At 57.3% G+C, this 15507-nt stretch overlaps 1 protein-coding gene and 1 long non-coding RNA gene across 3 annotated transcripts in view; both read left to right on the forward strand.

The window, feature by feature from the left end:
- The first annotated feature begins 210 nt into the window (after positions 1–210).
- Positions 211–15507, forward strand: part of LAMC3 (laminin subunit gamma 3) — a 58071-nt gene continuing 42774 nt past the window's right edge. Inside the window, exons 1-2 of one of the 2 annotated variants that reach the window (XM_070250865.1) lie at positions 211–632; positions 13913–14217. In XM_070250865.1, the coding sequence (XP_070106966.1) occupies positions 254–632; positions 13913–14217 (684 nt within the window). In that variant the 5' untranslated portion in view covers positions 211–253. The remainder of the gene's footprint in view (positions 633–13912; positions 14218–15507) is intronic. The other variant, XM_070250866.1, reaches the window with a different exon arrangement.
- LOC138920729 (uncharacterized) lies at positions 3169–6284 on the forward strand. The gene is made up of 2 exons (XR_011432431.1): positions 3169–3303; positions 5792–6284. It is a non-coding gene; the product is annotated as an uncharacterized lncRNA (long non-coding RNA).

Below are 15507 nucleotides of genomic sequence, written 5' to 3' on the forward strand. Positions count from 1 at the left end.
GCTCGGGCACTCCCGGGCACGTCCACCAGGTGGGGGTCAGCGCCAAGGGACTGAGCGGTCGGGGCGGCGGGGGTTCGGGGCGGGGGGGGGGGGGGGGGGGTAGGGGGTTGTGCTGGCCGCCATCGGTCCCTCCCTCGCACCCTCCCAGCCCTGCCCGGGTCCCGCCCGCCGGGGAAGGCGGGTCCTGGCGCCCGCGCGGTCCGCGCCCACGGGCCGAGCCGGGCGGCAGCGTGGGGCCGTCGGGCCGGCGAGCATGGCGGCGGGCACGCTGCTGCTGGGCCTGGCGCTGGCCGCGCTGGCGGGGCGCGGGGCGCGCGCGGGCATGGGCGCGTGCTACGACGGCGCGGGGCGCCCTCAGCGCTGCCTGCCCGAGTTCGAGAACGCGGCGTTCGGCCGGCGCGCCGAGGCCTCGCACACGTGCGGCCGGCCGCCCGAGGACTTCTGCCCGCACGTGGGCGCGCCGGCCGCGGGGGCGCAGTGCCAGCGCTGCGACGCCGCCGACCCCGAGCGCCACCACAACGCCTCCTACCTCACCGACTTCCACAGCCACGACGACAGCACCTGGTGGCAGAGCCCGTCCATGGCCTTCGGCGTGCAGTACCCCACCTCGGTCAACATCACCCTCCGCCTGGGTAAGCGCGCCCCGGGCGCCGCCGCCACCTCGGGCCTTGGCCCCTCCCCACCGCGGGCCAGAGGCGAGAGGGGCAGCCACCGCGTGCCCTGGATTGGCTGTAGGACCCAGGGATGGGAGGCCTCGGGGACGGGACCCATGCCCTCCGGTAGCTGGAAGGGTAGACTGATGGTGCCCCTTGGGGCTGGGAGGGGCGCGAAGCCTCCTCGGAGCCTTTTGCCGGCAGTGGATCTGGGTTCAACGACAGCGCCCTGGATTAGTTGTCCATGCTAGACCCAGAGCGGTGGTGGGGAAGGCGGGGAGGTGACCCACCGGGGGTGAGCTAGTCCGCCCCCTAGGGCAGGAGCTCCTGATCCCGGGTCCTCTGGGCGCCTTCGGGGCGCATGAATCCCCAAGGCTGTGCGCCATCCCTGGGTGTCTTCGCGGGGATGGGAGCCAGGGCGCTCATCACCGGAGGGTTTAGCCCCCTGGGCAGCAGCCAGACTTCATTCTGATGTCCGGCAGCTGGGCCGGATGGCGTGGCCTCTCTGCTCTGCCCATGCCTGCCCCCACCCACCCCCACACCGAGGCACAGAAGCCCTTCGATCCCGGAACCAGAGTCCCAAGTCTGGACCGGGCCCTTCCCTCCCGCCCCACCCCCATTCGGGGGATGGGAATGCCCGCTTCCCCTCCGAGTCCAGCCCCGTCCTGGTCCTCCTGGGGCCCCCACCTGTGCGGGCCCTGAGCCAGGCATCTCCCCTGTCGCTGCCCACACAGCCCTTCAGGGAGCGCGTGTTTCAGTCCACACTCCAGTATCTGTGGCTCAAAATCTCTCAAAGCTTTGAAAACTCAGAGTATTTTTAGAAGTCATTTTGGCTGCTAAACCTGAGTGAGGCTACTTATAGACCTTGTTTATCCTAGTCAGAGTGAAATTCATACGTTTTGCTGCTGAAATCTCATTTGCGTACAGCTGGTGGCCCCAGACCTGGCTGGGGGTGTTAACACGGTTCATGGTGTAAGGACTGCATCATCTCCCTAAACTCTGGAAAGTTCTGAATTCTGAAACACATCTGGAGCCAAGCAGTTTGGATAAGGGAATATGAGACCGTGTCCCCATTTTTCAGATGAGAAAATTGAGGCTCAGAGACGTTAAGTGTTTTGCCCAAAGACACAGAGCTGCTAAATCACAGTCTGGACATGAACATCTTTGTATATCCAAGGTCAGAGGATAAACTCCTTAACATGAGCTCCTCCCGTCAATAGAGTTGGCTCTTCCCAGCCCTGGGTGACAGCGCCCTGGGGAGGGCTGGGAAATGACATTTAAGCGAGATGGGGGACACCGAGTGCCCTCAGCAGAGCAGGCATGTACCAGCTGCCAGCCAAGAAACTAAGTTTCCCAGGGTCTTGCCCCCTTCCATTGGCCTGTCGGGACCACTAGGTGGGACTTCTGGATGGGGCAAGGTCTCTATCCAGGCAGGCGACAGGAAACCAGTTGTGTGGGGGAGGCTGGGGGAGCTGGCTAGACGGCCTGGCAGGACCCCAAGGCCACAGGGGAAGAGATCTGGGACAGGGTGGGGGCTGTGGGGAGACGTGCTGTTCCGGGACCGGGTGCGGGCTTGGCCGGTGTGTCACATGTGTCAGCAGAGCCCCGGACACAGGCCAGGGGCTCAGCCCAGGCACAGAGAAGGTGGGGGGAGGTGGCAGGCGGCCGAGCATGGGGAGGGGGGCAGCTCCTGGTTCCGGGGCGCCGTGTGCACTGCGGCCTCTGGACCTCTGCCGAGAACTGCAGGGCCCTGCGGACCCTCTGTAAGCAGGGAAACTGAGGCTCAGAGACTCGGCACTGGGAGTGTGGAGCCAAGACCCCACACGCAGTCACATACACATGCTCTCTCACACTCACGTTCACACACACATGTTTACACACACTTACATTCACACACATTCACAACTCACGCTCTCACACTCATATGCACATACATTCACATGCTCATGCTCACACACACATTCGCACACTCACATACATCCCCCCCGCGGTGTGTCTGACCCTCACCCGAGTTCTCTCCATTGTGCTGTGCAGCACCAGGCATATAGGGGCTCCAGAAGTGTTTGTACAGTGAATGAATGAAGGAATGAGTGAATGACAATGACAATGCCACCTCCTCCGTCCTGTGCTCTGGGCCCAGCTCAGGGTCCTCTTCTGCCTGCTCTGGGAAACAGAAAAGGTAGAAGTCCAGAAATGGAGCTTCAGACTCAGGCCCAGCTCAGCCACTGGGTGGGCAAAGGCCATGCCCTGGCCGTGCCTCGGTTTCCTCTCCTGTAAAATAGGCACGAGAGCTGCCCCCTCCGGGTGGCTGTACAGGTTCCGTGGGCTCAGGTCTGCCAGGTGCTTACAGAGCTATGACAGTCCTTGTGTGTGACCAGCATCACTCCACTGAGAGCAGCTCTGGGCTGAGGTCCCCCCTGGGGGTGGCCTCTATGGAAGGACTGAGAAATGCTGGCCGCGCTGGCCGGAAGGAGACGTCCTGTCTCCGGGCCCACACTGGAGACCCACGGCCGCCCCAGACTTGGCCCCTTGTGGGTTCCGTTCAACTTCACTTTGCTCCACGCTAGGCCGTGGATTGCCTGGTCTTAGGGGAGGAAGAGGTCTGGGGTTGCCAGGGTGTTCCCAGTGAGGGCTCCGGTCGTCAGCCGAGGTAGGATGGGGAGCCCCTCCTCCTGGTCCTCAGGCCACCTCTGCTGGCTCTGTCCCCCTCTCCTTGACGGCTCATGGGAGGGGAGAGTGGGTGGCCAGCTCTGGCCCGCGGAGTCCCTGAGGGAGTGGGGTGAGGGGCAGAGGAGGGAGAGGCAGCCGGTCAGCCCCGGGATGGAGGTCGCCGCTTTCCCAGCCCCCTGCGAGCTCGCAGACATCTGTTCCAAATCCCGGAGTCGCTAAGCCGAGCCTTCCTGTCTGGGATGAAAGGAGCAGCAGGGGCCGCCAGCTCTGAGCCCTCCGCTGGGGCTGGGGCCTGGGGGAGAGTGGGGGTGTGGGGGGAGGTGGATGGTCATTAGGGGTAACAGACACTCTGCAGGGAGCTCTGACTACGTGCTAAGAACCCCACTGAGCCCGCACCCCAACCCAGCAGGCTTGGCTGTTTTACAGACAGGGAAACTGAGGTTCTGACGATGAAATCAGTTGCCCAGCGTCACGTGGCCGATGGATGGTAGACCCGGGGCCCCCCCCCAACTGCGCTGCACTTGGGAATGCGAAGCGTCCAGATTAGGCCAGTCCGAGCCTTGACTTTTGGCCAGAGTTGGGGGGGGTCTCCCTTTTTTTGCTTGTATGCTTTCTTGGATTCCTGAGAATCTTCTGGAACCACAGAAAGACCCTTGAGTCCCGAGCAGATGAGTTTGAGCCCCGGAGTGAGGGGGAAGTTGCAGGAGTGAGGTGGGTGGGCTCCTGCCTGCCCTGCTCAGCCTCAGGTCCCCACCGCCCGTGTGCAGGCTGGCTGTCCGTGCATTCCTTCCACCGTGCGCCTCGGCCGTGCTGGGCGGGGTCAGGCCACCAGAGACGGTCTGGGCCCAGGACCCAGGTGAAGGAGGACTGATGCTCTGGGGACACACACAGGGTAAAGGGCCTCGCTGAGGCCTGAAGGGTGGCAGGAGTTGATCAAAGAGCGAAGGACCCTCCAGGTCAAGGGGACGGCACAGGGGAGGCGGCATGTTCTTGGAGCCGCACGGCTGGGATGGCGGAGTGGACGGCCCAGATGGCGGAGTGGAGGGGACGAGAAGACAGTGGGGTGCGGCCCAGGGTTGGGGGCTGGATGTGAGCAGGACCCTGGCGGCCCCAACGAGCCTGAAGCCAGCTGGGTCTCCTGAGCTTTGGCTCCAGCGCGTCTTCCTGTCGGGTGGGTGGCTGTGTTTGCGTTGGCTGGGGCCAGCGCTGGGGGCCAAGTCCTCCCCCTTTCTCCCTGGGGGTTCTGGCTGGAACGCTGGGCCCCAGGCAGGCCAGGGGGTCAAGGCAGCCGCCCTGGTGAGCCTCCGCCCACAGAAGCAGCCCCCGCACGGCCCTGGGGCCCAGCCGGCCCTCCCTGGCTTCCCGGGACTGAGCCAGGAGTGGCCGGAGTGGGGAGTCCCCAGCCCTGGAGGCATGCAGGCAGCCTCCTGTCGGCCTCCCGACCTCCGATGGTCCCTACCCACCCCCACTCTGGCGCAGCCGGCTGCCCTTCAGCAGCCATGGGTGCGCCCTGACTGCTCTCTTTCCTCCTGGGCTTTGTGTATGCCGCTGTGTCCGCCTCACCGCCAGCCGGCATGCTTTCCCTTCCCGCCTTCTGGATAACCCTATCTCATTTGTGAAAAAACAACCGAGCACCTGCTGTCTGCCAGTCCCCGTGCCAGGCCCTGGGCACGCAGCAGCGGACAAAATTCTGCCACATGCCGTGTCCTGCACTCAGTGGAGCGGTGCCCTCCTCCGGGAAGCCCCCCATGCCTGCGCATGGGTTCTTACAGCTTCTCACCCTTCCCCCAACAGTCTGGTTGGGGCCGAGTGGAGGGTCGGGTTTGTCTGCGTCGTCGATCCCAGCCCCTGGCTGCAGAGGGAAGGCCTATTTTCACAGCTGTCCCCTGGTGCCAGCGCCAGCCCCCTCCCGGTAAATGCATGGAAGAGCAGCTAACGTCGGGTCGTGCGCGTGCTACATGCCCGGGACTGTTGTAGATGCTTTGCAGGCATTTTCTCATTAAATCTGTTATTGTTATGCCCCTTTTGCAAATGGGGAAACTGAGGCTCTCCATCCAAGTCACTTGCCCAGTTTACTTGAGGGAGGTTAGGTGTTTTGCGTAATGCCGCAGAGCCGGGAAGTGGTGGAGCGGGGATATTTCGTGAAGCCAAGTGCATCACGGCTGCGCCACATTCCTCATGGGACAAGGGAATGAGTGAATGAATGCCTCCCCAGCTTTCCAGATGCATCCTGAGCTCCTAGGCTGTGGCCCCCAGGCTTCCTCCCGGCCCTGGCCCTGCAGTCCAGGCCAGGCTCTGGCTGCTGCACTGGCCTCCCATCCCCTCCTCCCCCTCCTCTCCGTGCCCGCCCTGCACCAGGTGCACCCCTCCCCATCTGTGCCCCTGGCTTTGCCTATTGGGACTGTGGTCGACATTCGGGGCTCCGCCTGCGCCTCTCGCCCAGTCTCCCACCTGTGCCCTTGACCTAGGAATCCGAGCATCCTCCTGGACGTCAGCCCTTGGATGTCACACGAAGCCCTAAAACTTAGGGTCCGCAGGGAAAGGCACCGTTATTCACAGCAGCAGCGGGGTGGAAGGAACCCGCGTCCATTGACAGAGGATGGATAAGCAAGACGCGGTGGATCTGCACATTGGAATCTTATCCAGCTCAACAAGGAAGGAGATTCTGACACCGGCTCCAACACGGATGAACTTTGGGAACACGATGCTATGCGAAACAGGCCAGGCACAAAAGGACAATTGCCGTGTCATTCCCCTGATATGGGGCCCCTAGAACAGTGTCATTTATAGAGAGACAGAATGGTGGGGGCCAGGGGCTGGGGGGGAGAAGGATTGGGGAGTTGCTGTTTAAGGGGGACAGACTTTCAGTCTGGGAAGATGATAAAGTTCTGGAGATGGGAGGTGGTGATGGTTGTACAACAATGCGAATGTGCTTAATGCAGTGAACTGTACACCTAAAAATGGTTAAGATGGTACATTTTATGTTATATGTATTTAAAATTAAAAAGTAAAGGCGTCCCCCTGCTGTCTGTCCATGCACCGAAGCAAGAAGCTCAGGAGTCAACTGCATCTTCCCTCCTCAGCCCTTTGACATCAGCCTTCACCAGATCACTAGATGGTTCTCTGGAATATTCTTTGTGTTTGCCCTGCACTCCATGATTCCCACTCATCCCCTCATCTGTCCCCTGAGCTATTGCAATGGTCTTGAATGCCCTGCCATCCTCCTCGCAAACTTGTAATTTGCACATTTCAGTCTTGTATGTCTCAGTTCAGATTGGACCTCAGAATCCTTCTTAACACAAAGTTCTAAGCAATAATCAACTAGACAAAACCTGTGCACTCTGCCCAGGTTAGACAGTAGGCTTGACAATCTTGATCCATATTTGGGGTTTAGACGCTTGGTCCAAAGATGACAGCACCGTGATGGGCCCAGCCTAGATTCACCGAGGCTTGCCTGGTGTCTGGGATCGTGGTCACGGGGATTCCCTGGCTCCTCAGAGGGATTCACCGTGCCCCAGATTGCCAAGAGCTAGGGTGGGAGAGGGAGACGGGAAGGGTGGATGGCCAGGTGATAGGGCTGGGGGCCCTGCCTGCTGTGGAACCCCGCAGGCTGGGAGCCGCTCTCCCTCCTGACCTGGTTCTAATGCTCGCAGTGGGCAGGGCGGCCTCTCCCGGGCATTCTCAGCTCAGCGCCCCCCCCATCCCTCCCAGCCCCCCCAGCCCACTGCTCCCAGATGGCTCCAATTAAAGGGCTTTGTTTTCTTTCCATTTCCCAAAATAAGGCTCTGTTCCGAACTCCTTCTGCGCCATCGGTGCCGGATGTGGGCGGCCGGGTTTTATGACTGCCCTGGTGTCATTCCTGACGGGCTTTATGTCCCAGCTGGTTGCAGAGGACACGGCCTGGCGCTCTCTGGCAGCCTCCGCAGTCTCCCTGGGCGCCAGCACCGCCTTCTTGGGCTGCCCCCTCCCTCGGGCACCCACACAGCCCTGGACGGAGGGTGGCCTGGTTCAGGGCAGTGCCTCTGGGGGCAGACGAGCCTGCAGTCGAGTAGACACTCAGCTGTCTTCTGCGTGACCTTGGGCGGGTCCTCTTCTCCTGCCCCAGCCTCAGGCTCCTCGTTAGTGATGGATGGAACATTTGGGATCTCAGGCATACAGTGTGCGGAAAGCCCGGAGCAAAGTGCCTGGCACGCAGGTGCTTGCTAAGTGCTGGCTGTTGTTAGAAAGACTCTTGGGGGTCACGGATGCAGACGCACCGTGACAGGGTCAGCCGTGTTGGGCCTGCCTGTCTCAACCCACTCGCTGGATTATAAACTCCTTGAAGGTGCAAATTATTCTTCATCTTCACCCCCTCATTCAGTGAGCATTTAGTGAGCGCCTGCTGTATGCCAGTGCTGTGCTCAGCTCTAAGGATTCCCAACCCCTGTCCCACGGGCGTCACAGAGTAGTGAGATGGGCGGGCGGTTACAAAGCAGAGTAAGAAGCCCAGGGAGGCCGGGGGAGCACCGGCAAGGCGCCCAAACCATGGCTCCAGGGACGGGCAGCCATCAGCCAGAGAAGGCGAGAAGAAGGGTGGTCCATGCCAGGCTGAGTCTGGGGCATGTGGTCAATCTGCTAAGCCAGTGGATGAGCAGGGATGCATGTGAGCCAGCCAGGGAACAGCATTCCAGGCAGAGGGAACAGCATATTGGGCGAGTGGGAGGTGAGGGAGCCATGTGCTCCCAAGCAGGGTCAGCCCCTGTTAACAGTTGGGGATGACCTTTGGGCCCAGCCTTCCTGACGGGAACATGCCTATGTCGGCCCCCGGAGCTTGCAAGGGTCTGGGGTGGAGCTGCAAATTTAATTATTGTTGCTGTTTAGAGGATATTGGGGCTGTTTCCTTCCCCAGCCCTCGGGTTGCCTTTGGCAGAAACCTTTTCATCACAAAGCGAGGATTAAGTTGCTTTCTTGGCCCTTCTAATTAACTCTTGTAACACGAAGTCTCTGCCACATCTCTGTGATGTTCCCGTGTCTTCGCTTCCCTCCTGGCTTGGCAAGGAAGAGGAAAAGCCCAGCCCTTGAGCTTGCTCCTTTGCATGAAATCCCAGTGACTGCCTTTTTCCCATCACGCTTCGAGCTGCCAGCTACCTTTTAAGTGGCTCCAAGCTCCCCTCCCGCAAGGCGTCTGGCTGCTAGATGTTTACAGAGGAGGCTGGGCCTGGGGACCCGTGGCAGCCTCCGCACAGCATCCTTTCGTGAACGCACATCAGGGGCGCGTCCCTGCCTGGTTCCGAGGCCCGGAGTCTGCTTGGCATGGCAGCAGCCACCAGGCCACCCCCAACACCGACTCCGGTGGCTGCGCATGCTTTCTTTTAAGGGATTGAAGACAGTGCCAAGCTGTGCTGCCATGTAACTTTGAAAAACAGCTTAAAACAGAACATGGCAAGGCAGTTGCTTTGGAAAAAAAAATTTTTTTAATATGTTTTTTCTTCAGTTTTTAAATTAGAACAATCTTCGTGGGAGAAAACTGGGAAGAAGTAGCACAATTGAAAAGGGAAGAAGAGTCACTCTGGGTCCTCTGCCCTGGGGACAACCGCGCTGGTCCGTTTGACGTCTTTCTTTTCTGCCCCTTCTTTAGGGACTTTCTTTTTTTTTTTGAGGAGGATTAGCCCTGAGCTAACTACTGCCAATCCTCCTCTTTTTGCTGAGGAAGACTGGCCCTGAGCTAACATCCATGCCCATCTTCCTCTATTTTATACGTGGGACGCCTGCCACTGCATGGCTTGACAAGCGGTGCCATGTCCGCACCTGGGATCCGAACTGGCGAACCCCCGGCCGCCAAAGCCAAACATGCGACCTTAACCACTGCGCCACCAGGCTGGCCCCTTTTTAGGGATTTTTAATGTAATCTGCTGATGCTGAACTTGTGCTCTTGTGTCTTCTTTTTATTCAACATTTGGACCTAAGCTTTCCCCGTGTATTGTAAACTCCTTGTCAGCTTGTTTCAGCGGCTTTAATCATCTGCTGAGTTTTTCTCCTACTGTTTATTAAGTGTTTCTGGCTCCAGTTTTTCCCCCAGTAGAAAAAAGGCCTACATGGACATTGTCACGCGTTTAGGCTCCTTTCCTTGTTCGAGTGCCCAGCAGTGGGATTCTCGTGCCAAAGGCAAGGATGCTTTCATGGCTTTTCATCACAAAAGGGCCTTCCCAAAGGGCCAATATATGTATATTTTCCCCAGATTTTCCTTTTATTGTGGAAAAATACACATAGCAAAATTTACTGTCTTAACCATTTTTAAGTATCCAGTTCAGGGGCATTAAGCACATTCCCATCGCTGTGCCACCGTCACCACCATCTGTCCCCAGAACTTTTCCGTCTTCTTAAACTGGAACTCTGTCCCATTGCACACTCGCTCCCCAGCCCCTCCCCAGCCCCTGGTCGCCCCCGTCCTCCTTTCTGTCTCTCTGAGTTTGACCCCTCCAGGGACCGCATGTCAGTGGAATCACACAGTGTTTGTCTTTTTGTGCCTGGCTTATTTCTTTTAGGATAACGTCCTCAAAGTTCAACCATGGTGTAGCACATAGCAAAATTTCCTTCCTTTTAAAGGCTGGATAATATTCCATTGTGTGTGTGGACCACATTTTACTTACCCATCACCTGTTGATGGACAGTTGGGTTGCTTCTACCTTTTGGCTGTTGTGAATAATGCAGCTCTGAACAGTGTGTGCACACACGCCTCTTCGAGACCTGGCTTTCAGTTCTTTTGGGTGTATATTCAAAAGCGGAATTGCTGGATCATACGGTAATTCTGTTTTTAATTTTTTGAGGAATCTCCAAGCCGTTTTTCATAGCAAATGCACCATTTTACGTTCCCACCACGTAATTGGAACAAGGCTGCGATTTCTCCCCATCCTTGCCAACACTTGTTATTACTTGTTTTTTCTTTTAAATAGCAGCCATCCTAATGGATATGAGGTCCAGTTTTTAAAAATCTATGTAACTGCCTTGTGGAGATGTAATTCACCACACCATTCACCCATTTAAAGTGTGCAATCCACTGGTTTTGGGGACATTCATAGTTATATGCCGATCACCACAATCGGTTTTGGAGCATTTGCGTCACCCCCAAAAGAAACCCTGGTCCCATTAGCAGTCACCCCCATCTCCACGCCCCGCCCCTTCCAGACCCTGACAGCGCTGATCTCCTTTCTGCCCTTATGGACTCTGGTCTTTGGGACGCTTCCTATAAGTGGAATCATGCAATGAGTGGTCTTTCCTGATTAGCTGCTTTCACTTATCATAATGTCTTCAAGGTCCATCCGCGTTGTAGTGTGGGTCAGTTCTTCATTCCTTTACATTGCCCAATAATGTTCCATGGGGTGATCCACCACATTTTATTTATTCGTTTGTCAGTTGATGAGCCTTCGAGTTGTTTCCGCTCCTCGGCTGTTGAGTCACGCTGCTGTGAACATTCGTGGACGAGTTTTGTGTGGACATGTGTTTTCATTTCACTTGGGTATATCCTAGGAGCCGGATGGCTGAGTCATATGATGACTCGATGTGTCACGTTTTGAGGAACCGCCAGACCGTTTTCCAGAACAGCTGCGCCATTTTACATTCCCACCAGCAGTGTATGAGGCTCCAAATTCTCCACATCCACATGAACACTTGTTATTATCTGTGGTTTTGATTGGATCCACCTTAGGGGAGAGAAGTGGTATCTCGTTGGGGTTTCGATTTGCATTTCCCTCATGGCTAATGACGTTGAACATCTTTCCTTTTTTTCCTTGAGAAAGATTAGCCTTGATCTAACTGCTGCCAATCCTCCTCTTTTTGCTGAGGAAGACTGGCCCTGAGCTAACATCCGTGCCCATCTTCCTCCACTTTATATGTGGGATGCCTGCCACAGCATGGCATGCCAAGCGGTGCCATGTCCACACCCGGGATCCAAACGGGTGAACCCCGGGCCGCCGAGAAGCAGAACATGTGCACTTAACCCCTGCGCCACCGGGCCGGCCCCGAGCAACTTCTTATGTGCTTATTGGCCATTCGTGTATCTTCTCTGGAGAAATGTCTATTTAGAGCCTTTGCCCATTCTTTGTATAAATAATTTTAAAATGTATTTCTATAAATAAATAATAAATACTTGGGTTATTTGTCTTTTTATTATTGAGCTGTAAGAATTCTCTATACAGTCTAGATAAATCCCTTATCAGATAGATGATTTGCAAATATTTCCTCCCATTCTGTGGGTTGGCTTTTCATTTTCTCCATGGTGTCTTTAGAAGCATGAAAGTTTTTGATTTTTTTTTTTGAGGAAGACTGGTCCTGAGCTAATATCCGTGCCCATCTTCCTCTATTTTGTATGTGGGACGCTGCCACAGCATGGCTTGATGAGCGGTGCATAGGTGCACGCCTGGGATCTGAACCTGTGGACCCCTGGCTGCCGAAGCGGAATGTGTGAACTTAACTGCTGTGCCACTGGGCCGGCCCCCAAAAGTTTTTGGTTTTGATCAAGTCCAGTTCATCTATTTTTTCTTTTGTCACTTGTGCTTTTGGTGTCATATCTAAGAAGGCTTTGCCTCACCCGGGTCACGAAGATTTACTTTGGTATTTTCTTCTAAAAGTTTTATAATTTTGGCTCTTCCATAGAGCCAAGATGTTTAAACAGAGGGTTAAAGTGGTTTCGTTTCAGCATGTAAGGAAGACTATGGACCGTGATGGAGGTGGCAGCAGCGGGCAGGCCTCCTGGGGTGTCTGGGACCACGGGTGGAGGGGCCGGGGAGAAGGACCAGGAGCAGACCTGGGAAGGGGAGCAGGTGTGTTCTGTGCTGCCCTGGGGAATGGGAGTCTCCTGCTAGTGGTAGAACTGGAAGGGCTCCGTCCATTGGTCATTCATTCATTCATTCATTCACTCATGTGCATGAACATGAGTGAATGGCTGCGGGGTGTCAGACACTCCGCTAGGCACTAGGAGGGGCAAAGTTTAAAAATGAAAAGCCAAGTGCCTGCCTGAGGAGCTCCCTCCAGTGCGGGATGCAGGTCGATGAGCAGTAATTCCCCGGTGATGGGGTGAGCGGGGAGAGGTGAGCATAGGACGCTCAGTGTGATGCTCAGGTGTTTGTTGTACTGAGGAGGGCCCCCACCCCAGCGGGGGGAGGACTTGGGGGTGGGGGTCAGCTAAAGGAAAGCTTCTGTGAGGAGGGGGCACCTGAGTGGAGTCAGGAGGTGAGTGACGGGGAGTGGATGGTGGCATCTCAGGCAGGGGGAATCGCCTTTCTAAAGGAACCCATTTCTGCCTTCTTGTTGCTGAAATAATTTGTGCCCTTGGTCTAGAAGCCCAGTGCTTCCTCACCTCGGCCTGGCGAAGGTGCAGCGCCCACCCCTACCCCAGCCTCCCTCCCCAGCGCCCCCTCCCCAGCACAGCCGCTCTCCACTCTGGGGCGTTGCTGTTCCGTGGCCTTCGATCTCCCAGCCGTGAGCCTGCACTGCCTCTCCTGGTCTTTCTGTTCCTAAGCCTTGCTTGCTGACACCCCACGAGGGCAGGTGAGGACATAGTGGTCCCTCCGTCGCCCAGCCCTGCTCCCCTCCCACAGCCCCCGTCCTCTGCCGCCTCCCGGGACAGCTCTGAGTAGCTGTGGTGGATCTGGGTTCATTGCTGTGGGCACTCCCGGGCGTGATGGTGGCAGCTGGGCCGAGAGGAGGGTGGGGTGGGTGCCTGAAGCTTGAAGACCCTCCATCTTGGTGTTGACGGCATGGGAAGGGGAGTGGGGCTAAAGCCCATGGAGAGGAGAGGCCACTGGGGGAGGGGGGTTGAGCAGGGGGTGCCGAGAATGGGACCCCCGAGGCAGGGGTAGGGAGGAGGTATACAGGAGCAAGACCCCAGAGGGAGGGCTGCACAGTGGCCTCAGGGAGAGGGGTTCCAAGGTAACGGGAATGACCAGGGGCCCAGGAAATAGGCGAGGTGGGTGCCCTGGCTGTGGCCATGAGGGGCTGTTGGGGAGGGGGCTTTGCAAGAGTGGCCCAGAGAAGCTGGACGGCAATGGACTGAGGGTTAAGTTGGGAGATGAGGCGGTGGGGCCAGCGGATACAGACTTCTCTTGAGAACTTTGGGTCAGGGGGGAAGTTAGATGGAAGTGAGAGGAATAGAGGGGTCCAGGGAGGATTGCATTAGGATTGGGGGGGCTTAGAACAGGCATGTCTGCAGACTCCAGGGGTCTGAAGTCCCTGGGAGGGAGTGAGGCCAGAGGCACGGGTGGAAAGGTCGGCTTTGTTGGGGGGTAGTAAAAGAAATAACTTTCTAACAGTAGAGCCGTCTCCTTCAGGATGTGGCAACATCTCATTGCTGGAGATATCTGAGCAAAAAGTGACGGCTGCCTGTCAGTGGTGTTACGATGCACATTCCTGTGCAGAGAGGCAGATTGGCCTAGATAAGGAGCGGCAAATACCTCGCGAGTGTGCTAGTGTTGTCCTGTCCGGTGCCCCTGACGGACATCACTTGTCGATCATGACACTCCCAGCACAGCGCTCCAGACAGCCTGCTCTCCCTGGACCAGGATTCTGACTCTCCCTTCCCTTCTGTAAAACGGGTCCCCGTCTTCCCGCTGCAGGGAAAGCTTACGAGATCACCTACGTGAGGCTGAAGTTCCACACCAGTCGCCCCGAGAGCTTCGCCATCTACAAGCGCAGCCGGGCGGGCGGCCCGTGGGAGCCCTACCAGTACTACAGCGCCTCCTGCCAGAAGACCTACGGCCGGCCCGAGGGCCAGTACCTGCGGCCCGGCGAGGACGAGCGCGTGGCCTTCTGCACCTCGGAGTTCAGTGACATCTCCCCGCTCAGTGGGGGCAACGTGGCCTTCTCCACTCTGGAGGGCCGGCCCAGCGCCTACAACTTTGAGGAGAGCCCCGTGCTGCAGGTCAGAGAGGAGCGGGGGTGCGGGCGGGCCCCCCGGGTCGGGGGAACCACAGGGAAGTTGAAGTGGCGGGACACTGGGGCCCTACGAGATCCCATGGTGTTCGGATTTTGAACAACAGAAGCCTTTGTTGTGTCTAAATCTTTTGTGGACCCCAATAGTGAAATAGATGGAAGCAGGGCTCAGTCGAGCAGAGTTGTCCATTCCCTTGGCTTCCTGTGGCTCCCATGAGCCCTGTGACCACCGCCAGCTCACCTGACCCCTTCCTTATGTGGGGGGGGCAAACTGAGGCCTGGAGCGGGAAAGGATTTTCCAGGGGCTCGCATTGGTCGTGGAAGGACCCAGACCAGAACTTGAGGGTCCTGATTCCTAGCTGGTACTCCTTCTAGAACCCCCGCTGTGGGCCTCACTTCCTCCCTCTGTAATGTTGTCCGGCCTGGGTGTCCCCAGGGGCTTTGATGAGGATAAAATGGAAAATGTGAAAAGAATGTGATTTTTGGAATCACGGAGTCCTGGGTTCTGTGCTGTGAGGCAGCGCCACCCGACAGACCTTTCTGCAGGACAGAGATGGCCTCCAGCTGCACTGCCCAGTAGGGCAGCCACCAGCCACGTTTGGCTATAGAATGCTTCAAGTGTGACTCGCGTAACTGGGGAACTGAATTTTAAGTTTCATTTCATTTTAATGAATTTTTATTTAAATAGCCCCCTGTGGCTGGTAGCTGCCACATTGGACAGTCAACTCAAAAGTGACCCGCACAAGGCTGGGCATATGACAGGTGCTCGTTCATGCTTTGAAGAGAAGAGTTCACAGGGGCTCACATTCTCGTCCTCGTGGCAGAGAGAGCAGCAGGCCGTGTGCTCCATGTGGCTGTGTCCATCCGTACGGGTCCCCCTGTCCAGCCCAGCTGGCTCTGCTCAGGTTTGTGGCCCTACCGGTCACGGCACCCAGGCATGTCCACATTCCTCTATGTCAGCGATGGTTCATCTGCAGACGCAGTGGCCTCCTTGGTGTTTCTGGGCATGGGGTGGCCCTCCAGTCCACTTGCCTGGGTTTACACGGGGTCTGCCGAGAGAAACTGCCGTCTCCTTCCCACAACGTGTTCTGAGTGTTCCCTCTGCCTGTCTGGGATAACGGGGGGCCTGACGTGTTCAGAGAATCCCCTAGGCCTATCTGGGATAACTGGGGGGCCAGGGTGGGAACCCTGTTTGTGTCCAGCGGGGACCCTGAGGCCCAGAAAGAAGTTATGTCTTGCCCGGGCTGCCCAGCACGAGCAGACATGGGGCCAGCTGGTT

Source organism: Equus caballus, chromosome 25 (genome assembly GCF_041296265.1).
Source record: "Equus caballus isolate H_3958 breed thoroughbred chromosome 25, TB-T2T, whole genome shotgun sequence".
NCBI lineage: Eukaryota > Metazoa > Chordata > Mammalia > Perissodactyla > Equidae > Equus > Equus caballus.